The following is a 21,118-nucleotide window of genomic DNA, read 5'->3' as shown; positions in this document are numbered from 1 at the left end:
GATTTTTTTTTAATGTGTGCGGCTGGGTAGATCTTAATTAAATTTTATATGGTGACTCAAAGGTTATCTTTGGGAGAGAAAATTGCTCGGAGGATTCTCCACACCCTGAGCGCTGTCTTTTGTGAAGTTGCCCACCATCAGAGGTGCAGTTTTTGCAGCAGAGGTTTCTTCCTTCCTTCGTTTCCCCTTCCCCAGATATCTTCAGCTCTCCTGCCCATTTCGGCTCCAACTTCTCCCAGTCCACACCCTTTCCTTACCTTGAGCATCCCATGCTCTCTTCTCTCTTCACACACACACACACACACACACACACACACACACACACACAGCTCCCCTCCTCCTCTTCCACCCCGCCCAAGACGCCTCCACTGCCCCCACCCAGGCTCACGCACGCTGTAAACTTTTGACCCTCCAACTTTGCGACCCCTTAGGCAATAACACTGGCCTCACCGCCCAGGGTCTCATTCTGCAGCTCTAGCTGAAGAAATCCAAGCGCAGAGTGCCTTCCTTGCCCCTCCCCCGTGCCACCTTGCCCCCCACCCCCACCTCCCCACCCCGCCGCCCCTCTGGCTGCTGCCTAAGAAATTGCCTTAGACTTGGGGAAAGGAATTCTGATGACGAAATAACTCTTTGAAGGAGAGGGGGGAACCTCCGAACCCACTTCCCGCATTTGCCACCAGCCTCTTCAGTTGAGATTCCTGCAAGATGGTTTTGTTGTTTGTTTACCACCGACCCTACATGCTTGGATCTCAGAATTGGGAGAGCCAGGCGCCCACGGAGAACAATCGCGGTCTGAGGCTGAGCTGGGGACGGGTTATTTCTGGGGTGGATAATGGCAAGAGTTGGGGAGGATGGATTTCCTCGGGAGCAGAAGTCTGAGACCACTGTACCCGGAGGGCAGAGCTGTCTCCTAACAAAGCGAGGCCCAGCAGGGCCCGGGGCCACCTTGTGCGGCCGCACGCTGGCGCTTCGGAGGCCCCAGCCTGGCTGTGAACTTGGTCTAAGGCGGACTCTACTGGCAACTCCGGGACGTTACAGCCTCTGCCTCCGCCGGCTCCGCGGGCGCGCCGGGCGCGCTTTCGCTTTCCCTTCCGTCCCAGGTCCCCGCGTGCGGCCGGGAAAGGGGCTCGTTTCTCCTACTGTGGGGGTGGGGGAGCGCTCTTGGGGGGGCGGGTCAGGAAACAGAAAAGAAAGAATAAAGGAGAGTGAAAGATAGGGAGAGAGAGCGCGCTAAAGAAAGAGGGACAAGCTGGGAAATAGAGATTATTCCCTGGGGCGCCACCGCATCCTCCTCCCCCAGAAGAGAACCCTCCCCCCCCCAATGCTGGCATGTTTCCTCCACCTGTGTGCTAACTGCCTCTTGCCATGCTGACTGCCCACCTTTCCACCTGGCCAGGGTCCTCGGATGATTGGTCGATTCAGCCTGGGGCCTGTGGTATTTTTCCAGCCTAAATGACTCATCCCTAATCCCACCGTGATGCACCCCAGGTCAGGGCTCCGTGCTCGCGCAAAGCCAGCCCGGTACTCCTAGGCCTCCGTCCCAGAACGCAGACCAGAGGCCTGGACTCCAATCCACTAGGAGACTGTGAGACCAGAGAGCAACTTGGACGCCTGGGAGACTTTTTCCAGGAAGAAACTGCAGAGAATACCTCTTGCAGAGGCACTTGAGGGAGAAAGGAGACCAGACCAGAGGCTCCTAAACCACAGAGAAAAGAAAGATGGAGGAAGCAAAGATTACAATTGGAGAAGGTGCTAGACAAGATCCCACAGGTTCCCTAATCTTCTCCAGTCCTCTAAATCTCCCCCTATACACACGGTTCCTCTAGAAGCTCACAAACGGAGTCCGGTGAATTTGCTAAAAGAAAGGAGGAAAGATCGGCCTAAACCTGTCGGCATGCTTTGGCCAGGCCTGCAGCCGCAGAGGTGGTGGCGGTATGGCTGGCCCGTGAGGCCCGGCAGCGACCGGCTTGTAATGTATGCGGCACGGAGAGCCCCACGTAGGCCAGTGCTGCGGCCCCCGTCTGCTGACCTCTGTGTGATCCCGAACTCTATGAATTATTGATGAGATATGAGCGTTGATTTCCCCTTTCAGGATGCAAACTCCATTATATTGTTAAAATGGCGATTTAATCGTTGAGAATAGCTTTGGTGTGGGTTTTTTCCCCCAACTCATTTGCGCCTCCTTCCTTTTCATTTAACTCTCTTAATTAAATCCTTTAACAGATTTTAATCACTTTTTGGAGGGAGGGGTAGGAAGACAGGAAGGCCAGAACACCATCACAACCACCACCAACCCATGGGACAGTAAAAGCAAGACCAAACTAACCAGAAAGCCATCAAAAGCATCTACCTTCCGGAAGTTGAAAGGAAGGTGGGGAGAGGCGTTAACCTTTCTAAAAAGATCCCTCCACCAGAGCCTGCATCAGACCAACCTCACACAGGGAAGAATTGGGTCAGAGCCTGAAGGAACCAGTCTGGGAGGTGGCTAACTCCATCACCAGGAGATTTCTCTCCAGTCTGGCTATGACAACTAAGTCACCCCACCCTTACTCTGAAGTCCAGAGACTTCCCGTTTGAGGAGGGCCACAGAACCCTTAGGTGCCTTAGGGGCACTTAGGGAGAAATGTCCATTCTCCTTAAGGGGGGCCCCATTTTTCTCCCCCCCCCTTCCCAAACAGCTCGTTTTCCAGGCGGTGTCTGAGTTAATTAATATGGATGTGTAACAGCACTGCAGCAATCGATAAATCCTGCTGTGGACAGATTCCCAGCCTCAAAATCCCAGCCTCAAAATCCAATTCATCCTGAGAAACTTCAAAAATGGAGTGGTGACCAGTGACCCTTCCCCTAAAACAGGGTAGGGGGTTCTTAGCCTCATCTTCCTAGGTTGGCCTAGTGAGTCCCCAACTGAAAAGCTCAGGCCCTGAGTGAGAGCAGCGGGGTAGGAGACTGAGTGCTCAGTCTGTCTTCTGCTTTGCTCGAAATCTTTGGTTTCTTCCCCAGAACCCTAATTCCTGGGATAAAGGAAACAGGCAAGGAAAAGAGATTGCTCTTAGATCTCTGCACCCTGCCTTCCGTGAATAACTTCTCACAGCCAGGGAAGGGTTAAGTGTCCCTGGCCAGCCGCGGTTATGGAGAGGAAGCTGATGAAATATGGGCACTTGGAACTCCAGGCCCGGCTAGCTTTCCTGTTTACACTTCTTTATACTTCCTCCCACCCCATAGCCACATAGAAACAAAACAAAACAAACAACCAAATAAAACAAAAAAAATTAAAATCAAATTGTCTACTAAGTGGTGGCCAGGATGGCCTTAGAGCAAAAGGGAAAATGTAGCCTTAATCTCTGGCTGCTGGAGTCTGAGGATTTGCTGGTTCTTCTTTAGCTCCGAGGCTGAGGCCTGGACTTGCTGATGAGAGGAAGCTGTGGGCAACTGGGGAGGAAGAGAAGAAGTCTGGAGAGAGCAAAGCAGCATTTCCAAAGAGAGGGGACAGTGCGAAGAGAAGGCAAAGGGGAATTCTTTGCCCCAGAAATCTCTTAGCAGCTCTCATCCTCTTGCCCCCAACTCATCCTGATTGGGGTTCAGGGAAGGCGCAAGTGGCCCAAAGAATGAGGAAGAGGAAAAGCCCAGCCATGGCTTCCTCTGGATCTGCTTCCAGCCAGAGAACCCTCCCAAGGTTTAATCTCTGAGTTGAAAGTGGGTTTCTCTTTGCCATTCAAACAAAAAAAAAATCTCTCCAGATATGACCAATAGAGGTTCTTAGGCCCACTGGCCTCATGCAGTCTTGATCAGGCTTTTCAAAACTCATATGCAAAAAGACATTTAAAAAAAAATCCCTTCTGGGCAAGCCTAGTTGTCTGAAGTTTCAGACTCCTGAAAAAGGCTCTATGAGGGAAGCTAGAGTAGAGATAGGGATTCCATAGGAATGGGGTTCCCCAGGAATCCCTAAGTGGGATTTTTGTCCCTACTCCCCTCTTCCTCTGTACCATTTTTCAATCCCTTTATACTGCAGAGAGTAGAACCTTGTGGAAGCCATACTTCCAACATTTATTCTGATTTTAAAGTCTACTGGAATCCTTTGGGAGCTGACCAGTGTCTCCTTTCCACAGAATCCAAATGCCAATCATTCTCTGGAAGTTTTGGCCATACTTCCACTCTCAAAACCTGTTTAAGATCTCCTTTGGAAGTCCCCGCATGGGCAAAGAATGGTAAGTTCAGAAAACAGAGAGCAGCTTTGGAAGAAAGGAGAAAATGCCATTAACCCTTTCACAGGAAACAGAGGGAATTTTGTGACCACCCCCTCCTGGTTTCCAAGTTCCAATGTCCTTCAAAATACAACAAATCTAATTCCAGGGATGGTGTATCCAAGGTGGTAAGCAGAATGGAAAGATGGTGGGTTGATAAAAAGAAGCAGCAGAAGAATCACTAGAGACAAAGATCTTCCAAAAAAAAATGTGGGGGTCAAGCTGATGGAGAAGAGGCCTCTGGCTTTCAAGAGACAGGTGACTTTTCCTTAGAAAATGCATCTTCCCCACCCCAGTCAATTCTGAAGTACCTCTGGTTTGCAGTGCTACAAAACAAAGGGACCCCTGAAGGCTGGAGGTCTGAGAGAGACCGAGAGACAGAGACACAGAGAGAAAGGAGATAAAAGAGGAAAAAGAACACCTTTCCAATGGCCTATCCCAGCTCCGTTATCTTTTCGATGCCTTCCCACATCTGAGTCCTTGTCCCTGGATAGGTTTTCTTTGTGGAGGACTTTGCCTGGGTCTGGTTAACCACCCAACTCAACCAGGCCAGAGGAGATGCACCTCTCCCCCCTCTCTCTTGGCCAGGAATTAGGTTTGGAATTGGAAATTACCTCCTCCATCTGCTATCTATTTTGATCTCAGAATCCTCCAAAGAACCTAGTAAAAGTGATTACTTGTGATCGAAGGCCAAAGATGGATACCAAAAAAAGCTGCCTTCCCCATTCTGGATCAGAGAAGGAAGGAACTGCCTTCCAAGGGATTCGAAGAACCAAAAGCCAGAAAGTGCCCCCAGGGCAAAGTGGTCAGCGGCAGCTGCCTTTCCTTTTTCTTTCTTTCCCTTGCTCTTTTTGTCAGCTTAGGTGTACCCAGATAAAAGTAGCCAGCGATGATGTATTCTTAACAAATAAATGTCATAAAGTCCCCCCCCCCACATACACACGGGGAAACATTTGTCTGAAGATCACCAGTTGTGAAATGCACCCCCCATACACACACAGCAGGCCCCTCTTCCAACAGTACACACCCATTCTTCTTGCTCCCTAAATTTCCAAGGCACTGAAGGACTATGGATCTCACCCAACCTTTCATCTTCACAGAGTACAATACATATGCCAGTAAATATAAACCAGGTACCTCCTGACCATTGAAACCTTATAGAACTGGCATCCCATTTCTCAGAACTGGGTATAAAAACTAGCTAATTTGCCCTGCACCACTCCACAGCCCTGGCTGGAAGCAAGATTCCTACCCTTAGTCCCAAACCCCAAAACTGCCAAGGGAGAAAGCGAAAGCTAGAAGCCACTTACTGCTGGCGTGCTGGGCCAGAGCTGCCGCCACTGCCTTCTGGGTTGGTCCGGCTGTTCTAAGCTGGGAAGAGCGCTCACCTACCTCTGCCCCCTTCCCCACCACAGCGAGCAGTTAAAGTGTCACTTAACATTCTGGAGAATGTGAAATATACCGCGCAGTGTCAACTCCCCAAAACCATAAAACTAACTTTATGGACCTCACGTGACTTTCTCGAGCCAGTGAGGGGTATCTGTCTGACTTCTCGGTGATTTTTACGATCTAACTTCGAGATAAAACCCCTATCCATTTGACATCTAAATGTCATAGCGACTTTTGGGATAGTTTGCTATCGGCAAAGGGGGAACAAAGTCAAGGGGTGAAGGGGAAGGAGGGCCTAGTAGAGCCTCCTAGACCCTCCGTGCCTCCTCATCAGCTCCCCCCTCCCTCCCCCCAGGTCCTGTAAGAAGTTGGGTCCAGCTGGAAGGGATTGACCGGGTAAGTGTCCAGACTTGACTATTGCACACAGGGTGGAGGCTGACTTGTGTGGAGGAGGACTGGGCCCTGGCCTGGGGCCAGGCTGGAAGGGGAACCAGAGGTCTTTCAAGAGGGACTGTAACTCCTAACCAAGAGGGAAGGTCAGGTGGCTCCCAGGAGAGAAGGAGCCATTGAAAAGTGAAGAGAATGTTGAGGCTGAGAGAAAACCTTTAAAATTACACTGATTTTTTTTTTTTGCCTTAGTGAGTGGCAGAGTTATATTTGGATTTAGAGTAAGGAACAGGACAGCTCTGCAGGCCTCTGCCACTCCCAAAAGGCCAGGAGTCTCCTGGTCAAGACATAGGCCCAAATTCTTTTCCCTGGAAAGTTTTCTAATGGTTTTTTGTTTATTTGCTTATTTGTTTTCTGGCCAGCTGGTAGAAGGCCAGGAAGGACAGCTCAATCCCACATGAGATTTCTGGACCTCTCAGGCACCCTTTCATGAAGGCCCATTCCCTGGCCCAAGCACCAATGGCCAAGCCTGGGACTTAGGTGGTTTGAGAGGGGCTGCTATCAGCATCCAACTGTTCCTTGCCTCTCCTCTAGGTTTCTGGAGACTGATCTAGGGTATGCCCAGTGATGAGAAGAGGCAGACCCCAGAGAAAAGACAAGTGGAAGGGCAGTGGAATGGGGGAAACATTTATTTGACTTCAAGGAAAGCTACAAACAAATACCAAAAGCGAATCACGGAGACAGGCCTGGCAAAGACAGATTTCACACATAGCACAGCATCCACTCACTCACTACAAATGGTCTTGGGAAAATGGTAGGGAAGAGGCGATGGGTCTGACCCAGACTTGTTCCCATATTTACAAGCTTTGGGTCCTCTAGGCAGACCCACAGATTCACAGAGATAAACACGAGACATTTTACACTGAGGATTATTTGTTTCCGTACACTCCCAAGACCAGGCCTTGTGGGGCCTACCAGGCAGCAGGAGCTTAAATCTCACCATTTGCCTTCTGTCTTTTCAACATCACCTCTTTGAATCTCCCTGGCCCCAGGACCCACTCCAAGAACAAGCCACTGGGAGGTTTGGGCCCAAGAAGTGAGGAGGAAGGCGCAAGTGGAAAGGTGAAAAGAGATACAGTAGTGGGCTCCATCTCAGAGGCCAGCTCAGCTGGGCCCGTTACCATTACCACACTACCCCACCTCAGCTGCTGCCCCTTAGAGAAGTTTCCAGCTGAAACTCAAATTACAGCGATCATACTTTTTATAAATAAGTTAGAACACAGAAGGGGAGGGGGAAAGTTCACATTAAACATGCGAATTTCTTTTTTTTTTTTTATCCTGGGGAAAACAGTGCAACCACAGACACAAACATTCAGAAACACTGGCGAATTTGGGGTGAGCAGAGGGGAATGGGGAGCATGAAGGGGAAAATAATAAGAATTATTATTATTAACAATAATAACAAGATAATCAGTCCAGGAGAGAGGGAGCCACAGGAAGACCTAAGACCAAACGAAATATCTTAACACGAGGCTGGGGCGAGGCAGGCTCATGGGAACCGGTCCCCAGCGAACAGCGGCCGAGCAGGGACGATTGGAGGGGCTGGGGCTGGGGGGTGGCGCGGGCTCTTGGGCTGCCCAGGGCTCCTTTGGGCGGGCTCAGGGCTGGAAGGCGCTACCGGCTGTAGCCAGGCTCATACTTTTCAGTTTGTTGTCTTTCTTCCACTTCATACGCCTGTTCTGGAACCAGATCTTGATCTGGCGCTCGGACAGGCAGAGCGCATGGGCGATCTCGATGCGCCGCCGCCGGGTCAGGTAGCGGTTGAAGTGGAATTCCTTCTCCAGCTCCAGAGTCTGGTAGCGGGTGTACGCGGTCCGGGCCCTTTTCCCATCAGGCCCGGTCATATCTACAGCAGAGAGAGTAGAGCCCCCAAGGCAATGTTATTCTGGTAAAAGGAGGAGGCCACTGGTTGGGAGGGGGGCGGGAGCGGGACCCAGGCGTCCCCAGCACCCAGCTCACCGCAACTCCATCCTCTCTACTCCACATGCCCACACCCAGACTCCATTCTGCACCCCCTTCTCCTGCAGCCCCCAATTCTGATGGCAGCAAATGAGCCCGGCTTTGTCTGTGCCTGCCTCCCAGTGCCTCACCCGTGGCTGGACTCTGGCAGCCGCTCGCCCCCGGGAGGGAGCCAGGAAAGCGGCTGCACTTTTGCCCTAGAAAGCTCTCCTTTACTGCTCAGCCCTCCTTTGCAAGCAACACCCTCAAAATTTGGGAGATAAGCAGGATCCTTATCCACATTCCATAAAAACCCATCCTTCATCCTCCAGCTGGTTTCTGGCTGGGCGAATAAAACCTAAGCCAAGCCTGGGACGAAATTATTTTCTTTTAAAAAATGCATCCTTCAGCAAAAGACCCTATTTGGCTCTGTCTATGGAGCTTGTGAGGACCCTCTCAGAGACTTCTCCCCTTTGGAAAAATAAATCTATATTTAAGGCAAAGCCAAGCTCTCTTTGCCCTTCCTCCCCAACACAGAGAAGGAAAGCGGAGGAGACAAAAAAAAATAATAATAAGACAGAGACAGAGAATTACCATGGCTGATGTGGAGCTTCCTCATCCAGGGGAATATCTGCGGAGTCTGCCCCTCGGGCGCGGCTGTGGAGGTGGCCATGGGCTCTGGCTGCGCCCGAGCTAAGCTCGGACTGCTTAGCTGGCTCGTCGCTTCCTCAGGCTCCGAGGACGCGCTGGCCTCGTCTATTTCGGTGAAATTGGCGCTGGAACTGGCTGGGGTCGCCTGGTCGGAGGGGGACGAAGCAGAGGGCTTGGCGCCGTGGCTGTCGCCGTTGGTGCAGGGCAGGGACTCGGGCGAGGACAGAGAGCAGCTCGATGCCGCCTGCCTGAAGCGGGGCTCCTGGGCGGGCGCAGGGAAGGCGCGCGAGCTCTCGCCCACCGCCCCAAAGTGGCTGGAGGAGGCCGAGGAGCGGTTGACGCTGAGGTCCATCCCATTGTAATTGTAGCCGTAAGAGCCGGTGTGCATGGCAGCGGGATCCCTGTAAGAGCCGCTCAGAGAGCTGCCACTGCCATAATTTAGCAACTGATAGTCCGGGCCATTTGGATAACGCCCCGAGAAGGAGTTTACAAAGTACGAGCTCATTTGGGTGATTTTGGAGGGCTTGATTTGTGGATCGTGGTCGTTATAACCCTGTGCTTCACGATTTATGATGTATTAATGAATTATAGCGATGCACTGTACTTCGTTTTGCTATGTATGCGGCCAAATATGGGGGGGGCTTGGAAGGGGGATGGGGGGGCGTTAGGGAATCACGTGCTTTTGTTGACCAGTCGTAAATTCTCGCTGATGACCTCAAGAGGTAATTCATGCTCTATGGTTACAAATAATGACGATCCGAGAATCGTTAGGGCCGATTCAATGCGAACCTCCGAGAGAGGGGGGGAAAAAAAACCCGAGAAGGGGGAGGAACCAGGAGAAGGTTGGCGTTGGCCTCTGAGCAGAGCGCGCCACCTCCCGGCGATCGACGGGAGCACGGACCGCAGACCGCCATGGCGGCGGTGGCTGCCTCCCGGCAGGCTCCCTACAACCGGGAGAGCAAGGAAGAAACCGGGCTGGGGCTCACCCTCAGGGTGGCGTCCTTAACTGAACGGGTTTGAGCCTTTTAGCCACATTCTTGGAGTAGGGTTAGTCTCTCTCTCTTTATCATTAGTAGTAGTATTTTAACTGTGGAGCAAACAAAGATTTGAGTTGCTTTGCCCCTTACTCGGGCTTTGCAAGTCTCCAAGTTGGGGGCGGAAATGGCGGGGGAGGGTGGTTGGAAGTTGTGTGTGCAAAACAATTATTACGAGTTTTCCTTGCTAGCTCAGCTAGGCCTACTTCCTGGGGTGGCTGTAGTGATGGGTCACAACCACCGCCAAGCCATAGGGGCCAGGCTGGAAGCTTGATGAAGCAGGAAAGCCTTCACTCTTTCTGGGGCCCTGGGAAGTTTGGAATTCTCTTCCTGGCCTCAGTTCTTCCTTATCCCAGGCTTGAGAACTGCAGAGCAGGAAAAAGGGACCCCAGGAGAGTAACAGAAAAAGCGAAGCAGCGTGCTTACTGAAAAGATTGCTGTGGCCATAGCCTGGGTAGCTTTAGATTTGTGTGTCTGAGGGTTTGGGGTTAAATAAAACCCCTTTGCTTTCTCGACAGAAGCCAGCTCTTGCATTCCGAGGCCCCACCAGAGGCCTCTTGCTGGTGGCTGACAATTTGAGAATTTGCTCATCCGCCTACCACCTTCTTATGGAAGGGGTTTCAAGGACCGGCGGCTCCTTGCTGAGCACGCTGGGCGGCCAGAGACCTCGGCAGCTGGGCCCCTTCTGCCAGGCAGGCTATTTTCTTTAAAAATAAAAAATAAAAAAGGGTGAGGGGGGAGAGGGAGGAAGAAAGAGAAACAGTGTCTGCAACTTGCCGCCTGCGGGTGAGACTGGGCGTGGAGAAAAAATAGGCCATTTTGGGTGGAGCTGATGAGACCAAATGCCCCTTCACCCAGCCTCTCACCCCCTGGGTCTCCAAAGAACTGGGGCAGAGTCGGGTTCTTTCCCTCTTGCCTGCCCACGGCTTCACAGTCTCCTAATTATCCGTGTGCTCCCACTCGAGGCAGGAAGGAGCACCCAGAAGCCTTCGGCCAAGTGCAGAGAGATGCTCAGTAGCATCATTTTTCAGTCTTGGGAGCCACAGACCAGGAGCCTAGGGCCAAGACCGGCCGGGACCGAGCCATGTGGGCGGGCCAAAGGCCAGGGTCCTGGGCGAACTTAAAACAGAAAAGCGCTTTCAGAGGTGCCAGGACCAGCCCAGTTCGGTGTCAGCAGGGACTCTGGGCTAGGAGACCTCAGTGGCTCCCTTCTAAAAGAGACAAACGCTGCTAAACTAGAGAATAAGAGGGAAAGGGCCCGGCCCTGTCCCCCAAGTGTGAGCGAGGAGAGGCAATTTGAGAGCTATAGCATCTGGGAAGCACTGAGCTGGGGCCTGGGCAGGATGGATTGCCCCTTGCCTTTATCTCAACTGTAACTTCCGAGTCGAGTCTGGCGGCTGGGGAGGCCCTGGGGCGAACCAGGGCTGTAGCCTTTGCACCGCAGTTCGGACTAAAGGGAGGCTGGGGGGCGAAGAAGGGAGGAAAAAAACTGGCAGGGGCTGATCGGAGGTGACTGAGCGGCGAGTTTTCACGTTTTTATTGTTATTATCATTATTAATAATATTAATATTATTACCGAAGTATTTCACGTCCAGAGCTAAGACAAGACTTACAAACACAACACATAGAAAATTAATAAAATAGAACTTTGTTTTCTTCTGAGGCTCCTCTTCTTGCTTCTAGGTAGTATGTGCTCCTTCCAGTGGCTTTGGGGAGGGGTTGGGAGAGACAAGTCTGGGGTCAGGGTGTCTTCGACACCCCTGCTGAGGGACAGCGAATCTACCATTGAACCGTGCACAGGGGGACATGGACGAAATAGACTCGACATGGACAAGAGCCTTTTGCTCTGCTTCCAGGAAAACATCAAGTGAGTCCGATCCTCAGTTCTCACCAGGGAGCCTGATCTGGCCCAGGCGGATTCCTTGGGGAGGGAGGAGGCGCTGGGGGTGCTGGGTGGGGTCGGCGCTGTGGCCTGAGAGCCCTCGGGAGACCTCTGCGGGCGGGGTGGTGCAGAAGAGCGCTGGACCCTGCCTGGCTAGCGCCGGAGAGCTGGTCCCCAGGCTCCCGCGCCCGCAGAGCTCTCCACCGGCTCTCAGGCGCTCTCGGTTCCCCACAGGCCTCTCCCTTCGCGTGCCCCCTTCCCTAGCCTGCACCTTCACTCGGCCGGCTTTTCTTCCTCCTCCTCGGCACTGAGCTGAGACGCGCTGAGAAGTTTGCTCTCCTTTTTCCACTTCATGCGCCGGTTCTGGAACCAGATCTTGATCTGCCGCTCGGTCAGGCACAGGGCGTGAGCGATCTCGATGCGGCGCCGCCGTGTCAGGTAGCGATTGTAGTGAAACTCCTTCTCCAGTTCCAGAGTCTGGTAACGAGTGTAGGTCTGGCGGCCTCGCCGACCACTGGGTCCGAAGGAGGAACCTGTTACACAAAGTGGAGATGCTGAGGCCGTGGGTTAGGGGTCCCCAAACCCCTCCCCCATTCGACCCTCAAACATGGACTCCAGCCCGCAGGAGGAGGGTGCCCTCTACTCTCCCCAATTCCCTGCCCCCCTCCTCCACTCATCCAGCGCCCTCTCCAGATTCCCTCCCGGACTCCTAGGCCTGGGCTTGCAACGGAGACTTTGGGTGGGGGAGGGGAGGGGCACTTTGAAACTCCCACCTGAGTTGGGGGGGGGAGTAGGGGGGCTGGCCAGGTGTATCTCTTCCTAGCTCTCCTTCCCATCCATCTAGTGTTCCCCACCTCCGGCCCACCCATCCAATGATAGATTCTGGCTCTTAATCCGTAATGACGTGGATCGATCCATAGTCCACATTAACAGCTCCTCACATTCGTGTCCCACTAATGGACATCAATTGGGACTTAAAGCCGACAAATAATCCAACCTGAGACCCAGGCGCCAATATCTCCCACTCTCCCCCTCCGCTTTCTCCCTCTGGTTCTCCCTCCTTCCTCTGACTACCACCCCTTTCCTGGCGTCTCACCCTTCCCTAGCCCCCTCCCCCCCACTCCCAGAGAAACAGTCTCGGGCAGCCTCCACTGGTCCTGGCAGGCGTCATGCTGCCCCCCCCCCTTGCATGACGCACTCCGTTTTTAATAGAGCCATCTTTGGGTGGGGGGGGGCTCGGCCAGGACTGGGAGAGGGGGTTGGAAGGCATAGGAAAGCAAAATCCAGTGAGTGCATCCCCTGGCCTCTTCCCTCACTGCGAGTCCTGGCTGTGGCCTGGCACTCTGAGGAGCCCACTGACTCCCCCTGGCTTCCCAGAGCAGCTGGGACTTTGCAAACTTTGTAACTCCTGTAGATAGGAGGGCAGAACGGGAGACCCCAAGCGGCCCCCTCCCCCCCAAAAAAAATCCTGTTTCCTGAGATGCCCACCTAAGTCCCCAGTGGGCAAATGGGAGGGGCGCTCACTTCGTGTCTCTGTCCCCGAGTGGGAAGTTGGGGGGGGGGAAGACCCAGCGATCGCGGAAAGTCTCACTCACTGTTGCACGAATTCATCCGCTGCATCCACGGGTAGACGGGAGTGGAGCACTTTTGCTCGTCGGTCTCGCCGAACACGCTCTTGTCCTGCGCGCAATCAGACTTCCGCGGCTCGGGGTGGAACGGGGGCGGCTCCTCGGCGCCCGAGAGCGCGCAGGCCGACTCCTTCTCGCGGTAGAAGGCCGGCGCGGGCCCGTAATCGCAGAGCGCCGCTCGGCCATAGCCTCCACCCGCCGGTGGGTAATAGGAAGAAGCCGTAAAGCCCTTGTCCTGGCCGGGTCCCGGCCCATAGGGCGCGGGGTAGTGCCTCAGCGGGTCCGCATAGCCCGATGAGTAGAGCGGTAGCTGGCCCAAGAAGGACTCCTGCCCGCTGGCCAGAGTGACGGGGAAGGTGGAGTTCACGAAATAGGAACTCATTGGGAGGGGAGGCGCGCGCGGCCGCTGCTGCTCCGCCGGGTTTATGATTTGTTGTGTTTTATAGTCCGAGCGCCGCGCCTATTAGTAGTATATCCGAGATTGGGTTTTAGCTGAGGGGGGATGGCGAGGTGCCAGTGAGGGCCAGAAGGAAATACAACCATCTGATCCAACACTGACCAATGGCAGAGGCAGGAATTGTCAAATAGCACCCAGGAGGAGCGCAGCCCGCACGAGGGACCCGCGCACAAACCTATCAACCTTTTTTCCCCCCCCTCCTTCTCCTTCCCTTCTCTCTCTCTCTCTCTCTCTCTCTCTCTCTCTCTCTCTCTCTCTCTCTCTCTCTCTCTCTCTCTCTCTCCCTACAGCACGACGCGTTCTGTTCTACCTACGCAGGATCTGCGAAAGACGCATCTGGTGCCTTGGAGGAAGGAGGGAGCATTTGGGTTGAGACCACCCCATTCCCCAGTGATTCAATAAATATATTCCTCCCCCCACCGCCACCACCCCACGCAAGATAGGAAAAAGTTAATTGTGTTTTCAAAAAAGTTAACCCCTGCGTGGCTTGGGCTTATTCCCTTAAGGGAGAGCTGGGTAAATGTCCCAGAATCTCGTTGAGAAATTTGTTTTTAAGGTTTTGTGTTGGTAGAAGGGAAGCCGAATTGTCAACTAATTTGCATGGTTTCTGAAACTGGAGGGGGGGGGAGGTACCATCTTCCTATCTAGGTTTTGAACATCCGTCTTCCCCCCCCTCCCCAGTTTGTCAGCTCTCTCTCTCTCTCTCTCTCTCTCTCTCTCTCTCTCTCTCTCCTGTCTCCCTCTCCCTCCCTCCCTCCCTCCTTCTGTCCCCGTCTGTTTGTCTCTATCAAATCCGGGTTGTGGGTTGTATTTTTTCTTTTAAATCTCTGTTTCACCACTGGTATGGTCAGAGGGGGGTAAGCAAGGTCCTTCTGACTCAGAAAACCGGGAGATGGACAGGAAAGTCTAAGCCCAAGCTTGCTCCTCTGTCCTCTGGCTCTGCCGGAGGTTAGTAGCTTTCAGAAGCCTGCGGCTGCTGCTGCCCAAGACAACCCACATAGCAATATGCAGCCGCTCACTCTTTGCAGTGGAAGGGACACTGGGGAAGGATCTAATCATCCCCTCACTTGGGGGACACAGAGTGGAGGAGTAGGGAGTAACTTCCAGCCTAAGTGGCTGTTTCTCTGATCTGTATCTCCTTTGCATGGCTCGTTTTGCCTCGGCCTCCTGCCCCCAAATGATGTAAGAATATCCTGGACTATAGATTTTTTTAAAGGAATTAAAGATGTCTTAGTCTAGGTACAGGGAGGAAGAAATTGTCTTCCAATTGTGAGTCCTCAAACCCTTCTGCTGATGGAGAAAAATCAGAGATCACTATCAAGAGCTCTTATCTCATTCCTAGGTCTCTCTAGACATTGGCATTTCTTTTTAGAAATGAATTCTTTGTCACAACTTGATATTGGTTTAGTTTTATAAGGAGGAAGGATTTCTCTGGTCCTCCTGGGGACTCCCCAACTTTCAACTCTCATCCCCTTTCCAAGTCCACACTACCTTTCTATCTCTCAGCCTCTACGTTTTTCTCATGTTTGAATCCTCAGCTTTGTGGGTGTATAGGCTTAGATGCAAGAGAGAGCACATCTCTGTTCTCTCTCTCTCTCATCCAAGGAAAATGAGCATAGAGACTAGACTGGGCCACGATATGTTTCCACCATTCTAATATGTACACTCAGGCCAGTGTGTACATATTAGGAAGGGGCCAGGATGTATGACACTTCTGATGTCAGGCTGAACTACTTTTGCCTTCTTCTTTGGGCTCCTTTTTGTGGCCCAGCTCTTCCCACTGATAATAGGGAATGGGAAGTGGTAGAAGACTGAGGTTGGGTGAACAAGAATGAGGATTCATTTGGTTGCTAAGTAGCCTCTGAGGCTTGCTGAGCTCAGAGCAAATTCTAAGCTGCACCTTCATAGCAAAGTGCCATTCACTTCCTTGCAATCACTTCCTAGCCTGGCTCTGGGATTTTGATGATGACTTAAGAAAAGGAACTCAAACCCCTTAATGATGGAGGAGCATCAATGTACGTTACAATCTAGCAATGATTCAGCCCACTGGTAGAGAGGAGTAGGATATAAGATCTGGGGAAACAAGGAAGGAAATGGTGCAGGCTGTCCTGTTCCTGATGCGGGGGCCTGGGCTCTCCTCCTTGGTCAGAATGTCCCCAAGGAAGGCATAGTCGGGGGTGATCTTCCCTATATAGTATAGTCAAAGGGGGTGAGGGAAAGGGCCTTCCTCCAGTGATAGAAACAGGAAAACAACTGCTTTATCCTTAGAGTTGCAACCCCCAAATTAACCTCACCTCTGCAGGTTGCCTGTCTGGAGATGGAACCACTATGGGGCAGGGCCTGGGCGCCTGGAGTCGGGCATGAAAGGAAATAGCGCCTCATCGCTCTTATCTAAGCCCAGAGGTATTTATGAGCGTTTATTCATCTGATCCGTTTGTTTGGGAAAAAGAGCAGGCAGGCAGAGCCGGGCCAGAGACCGCCTGGTTTCTGGAGCCAGATCTCTACAAGAATCTGTCTGTGGTTCCGTCCAGAGCCGACTGTCTGTCTGTCTCCATGGGGGAATATGTAAATACACAGCAGGTCTGCCAGTCCAGGGTGTCTCTCTCTGCCTCACTGAGGGAGAGGGAGATATAAATGTGTACCAAGTCTTGTGTACACAACAGATGAATTGCATGGCACCACAGGCAGGATTTATAATTGGAATTTTCTGTACTTTGATTCTGCAGTCCTGTGGGTTAGCACACACATCAATTTCAGTTCCCAGGAACTGCTACCCACTGTTATCTTCAGCTCAGGAGTACAATTCTGGAAGTAACCTCAGGAACAGAACATTTGCCTGTTCAAGAAGGGGAGGTGATGAGCTATCCAGGCTTCCCATTTCTAAGGTACAAAGCCTCCTTCCCAGCTGAGTTGTGGGTACCTTCTCTCATTTCACCCCTAACTTTGCCTTGGATAGAGCAGATGAAAGAATCTTAGCCCAATTCTCCTCCCTGGACTGTCTCTGGATTTGAAGGAGCATGAATGTCTCCAAAGGTATGGTGTACTGGCTCCCATGTATTTTTTAAAGGCTCTGATATTAGACACTTTGCCCTAAAATAGACTGGTCTAAATCGATGCACAAAGATCTCATTTCCATTATGCAAATGAGCGGCATCCTCTCTGATCTTCTAGGGGGCAGTGGGCGGTGGCAATCAGCCAGCTTGCCTTCTACCTTTCTCCCCAAGTCCACAGGCAATCTAAGCACCCTGAAATCGTTCAGCCCCTCGGGTTGGCCCAAAAGGGGAAAAATAATCTAAGAGGAGCCCAAGAGCTTCCTCTTCTTCCCTCGGGCCCTCCTGCCCAACGACTCATTAAGCTGGGCCATCCAGCTGCCAGAAAGTCACTCTGGCTCTCAGAAAAGCTGAAAGAGCTACTTCAGAGGGCCGGACAGACTCAAGAAGCACCGGGGGCGGGGGGAGGGGGGGCGCCGGAGCCGCCGTGGCCCTGTTGTCCCCAGCCCAGCCAGGCCCCTAGACCTAAGCCGCTCCACCAGCTTCTGGCGAGACCCTAGTAACACCTCGGCTCGCCTGGCACCGCAGGCAATTTCCTGGAGCTCCCGCCCAGGAACTGGGGCCACCGCACCTTGAAAGGAGCAGCCAGAGCTTCCTCCTGCGGCTTGAAAGCCCCAGCTAATCAGTAACCCGTGAGACAGGGGCCCACACTCCCTGGCGGCGCCCGGGGCGCGCACCCCGCCCTCGCCAGGCCTTTCTGGGAAGGCGGTCGCCCTAAGCGGGTGTGAGGGGTCCCGCAGGAACGGAAATTACAACTGTTATTTTTTGTTGTTGTTGTTCTTTCATAATTTAACCCCTCTCACTCCCAAACCCCACCACACACACGCACACACGCACGCACCCCAAAGCATACTTGAGTCGACTTCGCTGGAAAAGATCGAGCCTGGGCGGAGTTGGGGTGGGGTGGGGTGGAGAGAATGACACTCACTTGCACACACGAACCGATTCTAGAAAACTCGGTTCAATTCCTTCAGCACGGGTCCACCAGCTAAGGCAACTGGCAAGACCCACCAGCCAACTGGAAGAACACAGACTTGGTTTGTCTTTTGACAACCGAGTGGAACTGCTTGGGTCGGCGCCTCCCCCCGACACCCCCCCCCCATCCTTTGGCTGAGAAGAAAACCAAATAAACCTTGAGCAGACTTGGCCTCAGATCTCTCCAGCGACCCCATCCTCTCCCCCCACCCCGTGCCTTGGGTGGTGATGGGGGTCGTGGCTCTGATCCTCCGCCAGTTTAGCTCGGTACCCCACCTCGTCCGTGGGGTTACCATTGGGTCCCCTTTTTAACAAGCCCTAGGCTGCTTCTGCCCAGCCGCCAGGTTTGGGGCTGGGGTGGGGTGACCGGGAGTGGGGGGGAAGGTGGAGGGTGGTGTTTAAGGGAGCCGTGTTGTGTTGGCTAACCCACATCTGGGAGCCAAGAGCCTGCGGAGAGCGTCGAGGTGGGCCCGAATCCTGCCGCAGCGCCGGGGCCGGGGCTCCAGGCTTTCGGCCGGGCTCGGGCCGCGTCGCTGAGCCGGCGGTGGCGGAGCCGCGTGTCTCAGAACGAACAGTAGATGGCAGCAAACCGCATAATTTGGGTCACAGCAAACTGTCTTAAGGGACGATTTATAACCCGCCAAGACTACTGGAGAAAAAGACCTTTAGTCTGAGTAGGTTTGAGGTTTTTTTCTTTCCCCTTCCCTTTGAGAATAGGCTCTCCGAGTGCGGTGGGTGGCTGGCGAAGAACCTGTATTGCTATGAAGCCAAAGCGCAGCTCTAACCTGCTCCAGGCCTGTGTTCTAGGGCCTTTACTTAGCCTCCCTTCCCCTCCAGGGGCGCCCACTCTGTGCCACAAGTGGCTGCAGTTTTCTTCTCCTCCCAGCTCAGGACTAAGAAAGCCAACACACTTGCCCTGAACCAGAGGCCTGTGGCAGAAGACCCTATATCTGGATTTTAAGAAACAAAAATATTTCTCCACATGCAAACCAAACTAAATCACAACATCTCCTGTCCTTTGAGTCCAATATCACTTCCCTCTCCTTCTCTCTATCTCTCTCTCCAGGCAGCTTCTCTTTAAACCCTTCACCCTATTCTCAGTACTTGCCAGTGGCCTGTAGCTTCTTCCACCCTATTTAAAAAAGAAAACATACAGAAAACAAAAAAAACAGCCTCCCACTCAGCAGCTTTTCCTCCTCACCCCCCACCCCACCCCCACACCTCCAGGCCTGGCTGGGAGACAGAATGAAGACTCTGAAGGGAATGGACTCATTCTCTGAGCTCCCCACCGGCGGCTTTCCATTCCAGACACCATCAGATTCCCTAGTTAGGAATTATTATTTTTTCTCTTTATTTCCCTTTATTTTTGTTTTTATGCGCAAACCCAAAACAACAACATGCTAAACAGCCAGTCACAGTTACATTTGGATCCAGGAAAGTTTGCAATGTTTCCATACCAGATACACATGGCGATTTTCAACTCCACAGAAATCCACACATCCCATACCAAGAAAACACAAGTGATAGAATCAATATCACATCAAAACCAACATGCTGTAACCTACCGTGTTAAAACCACAAAACTCTCTCTGCCAAAGGAAGCTCCCTCCATTGGGAGTGTCGAGAGATCTGAGCATTCTTGGACAGGCTTTCTGAGAAGTCTCTCTAGCTTTGGGTGCCTCCACCCATAGCCCTTTAATTTCAGAAATGTCTCAAAGGGGAGAGAGTGATCATTTCTCTGTGAATTGTTCTTTCTGTGTCTGTCTAGCTGCCTCTTCATCCTTGCCGGCCTCGGCGGAGATTCCAGGCCCTACCGAGACCAGGACGTCCCTCAGAGCCACCGCCCTAGTGCCAGCGCTGCCGGGGAACCGCCAATTACCCACACCGGGCAAGCAAAAGCGCGCGGGGGGCATTTGGGGAGGCTGGGTCCGGGGAAGGATGGTGGGAGGGGGAGGAAGCACAAACCCACCGGAGTCCGTAGGGACTGGCTGCTTCTGGCTAGCTCCGAGACAGCCTAGACACCCCCATCTTCTCTTACAGAGTCCCTTTGCTTGAGCTCTCCTCCCAGCTAAAAAGGCGACTTAGAACTGGCCTCTGTCGCCCCTTTCAGTCCCTCCTCCCATTTTTCCCGGCCCTGCCTCCCCCTCCAGGAAGCAGCCACCCCTTTACCCACCACCGAATATTCCTGGGAAGCTTATCCCTGCAGAGCCCAGATGTGGGGTTCAACCCCGTTATAGGGTGTGCATGGGGAGAAAACCCCAAGCCCCACCCTCCCCTACAAAAGCGATGCAAAAGAATAAGAATTGTAGAATCTCCCTTACCTTTGTAGACCTTGGGGCTTGCTTTTCCCACTCCAGATTGAAAAAGGGTGGGAAGAGAGGGGGGGAAAGGGAGCGTTCGGTTTCTTCTTCAGCTTCCAGATAATATTGTCCCAACCTGAGAGCCGTCGTTTCCCTTTCTCAGACTTGGGAGAGAGGTTGTTTCGCTTTTCTGGCATTTGCATAGAAAAATGGAGTAAGTTCTGGCTTTGAAAAATAGTATCAGGCTGCAGTCCTGGGCAGATTGTCCATTTACCCTTCATGATGACTAAAATCCCAGATCAGCAAGCAAATTAACTTAGGAATCAAAATTATTTTTGGTTCCCTCTCTTTTGTGTTATTCCCACCCCTCCTTCCCTCTCACTCTCTCTTCTCTCCTCACCCCCCCTCCTCTCTTCCTATTTCTCTTTTGCTCTATCGAGCTGATATTGAAGTATAAAAATATCAAGAGGCTGGAGCCCTGAAGGACGACAGTGCTCCGACCTAGGTGTGGTGTCCAAAAGAATGCTGCATTATAACCACCAGGGAAATGATAAAAAGTTCATGTTCACGATCGCCCGGCCACATGACCGGCGCCGGCCAATCGCTGGATTCAACCACTCATAAACTTCTATCACAAAGTTGTAAATTTTCATAAAACAACAAGGAATTTATTGCATTTCTTCATGGCTGCTCCACCAGCAACCCTTTTCTCAGTCGCCATCTTCTTTTCTTCTCCTTCTCTCTTTTTGAGGAAACCTCAATCTGGGAAGGCATGAGATTTTAAGGTGCAGAGATTCGGAGTAGAAAAGTCACAAAGGTCCAGCTAGGAAAGGGGTTCTCTCTGGAACCTCTTAATTTTTCTCCAGAAGCTCTGCCCCCTCTTTTCAAGTAAAAATTCACCCCCAAATCCTCCACATGGGACCATTCCAAGACAATCTGGGGGTGTGGTGGGAGCCGCAGCCAGTGTCCAGAGTTGCCTTCTCCATCTTGGCAAAATGAAAGCAGTACCCTCACTCGGAGGGCCCCCCCCCCATTGCTATCCCTAGACATTGTGGAAACCCCCACCCACCCTTGAGGCTTGGAGCATTGTAAGTGTGGGGTTCCTACATCCCCTGGGGCCCAATTT

General features: G+C 52.5%; 2 protein-coding genes across 3 annotated transcripts; both read right to left on the bottom strand.

The window, feature by feature from the left end:
• Positions 1-4,698: 4,698 nt before the first annotated feature.
• Positions 4,699-11,065, bottom strand: Hoxb5 (homeobox B5). The gene is made up of 2 exons (XM_048365393.1): positions 8,610-11,065; positions 4,699-7,923 (listed from the first exon to the last, which is right to left on the bottom strand). The coding sequence occupies exons 1-2, from the start codon at positions 9,169-9,171 to the stop codon at positions 7,676-7,678; spliced, it is 810 nt and encodes a 269-aa protein (XP_048221350.1). The 5' UTR covers positions 9,172-11,065; the 3' UTR covers positions 4,699-7,675.
• Positions 11,066-11,213: 148 nt separating this feature from the next.
• Hoxb6 (homeobox B6) lies at positions 11,214-20,148 on the bottom strand. Of its 2 annotated transcripts, none has more exons than XM_048365400.1 (3): positions 20,014-20,148; positions 13,178-13,702; positions 11,214-12,115 (listed from the first exon to the last, which is right to left on the bottom strand). In XM_048365400.1, exons 2-3 carry the CDS (start codon positions 13,590-13,592, stop codon positions 11,856-11,858), a joined length of 675 nt encoding a protein of 224 aa, XP_048221357.1. In that variant the 5' UTR covers positions 13,593-13,702; positions 20,014-20,148; the 3' UTR covers positions 11,214-11,855. The 2 variants fall into 2 exon arrangements, with proteins under 2 accessions (XP_048221357.1, XP_048221358.1); XM_048365401.1 differs by having other exon boundaries at positions 13,178-13,670; positions 20,014-20,146.
• Between the last annotated feature and the right edge of the window lie 970 nt (positions 20,149-21,118).

This window comes from Perognathus longimembris, chromosome 17 (assembly GCF_023159225.1).
Source record: "Perognathus longimembris pacificus isolate PPM17 chromosome 17, ASM2315922v1, whole genome shotgun sequence".
Lineage (NCBI taxonomy): Eukaryota > Metazoa > Chordata > Mammalia > Rodentia > Heteromyidae > Perognathus > Perognathus longimembris.
Note: the sequence above shows the minus strand (reverse complement) of the source record. Positions and strands in the feature narration are given on the sequence as shown.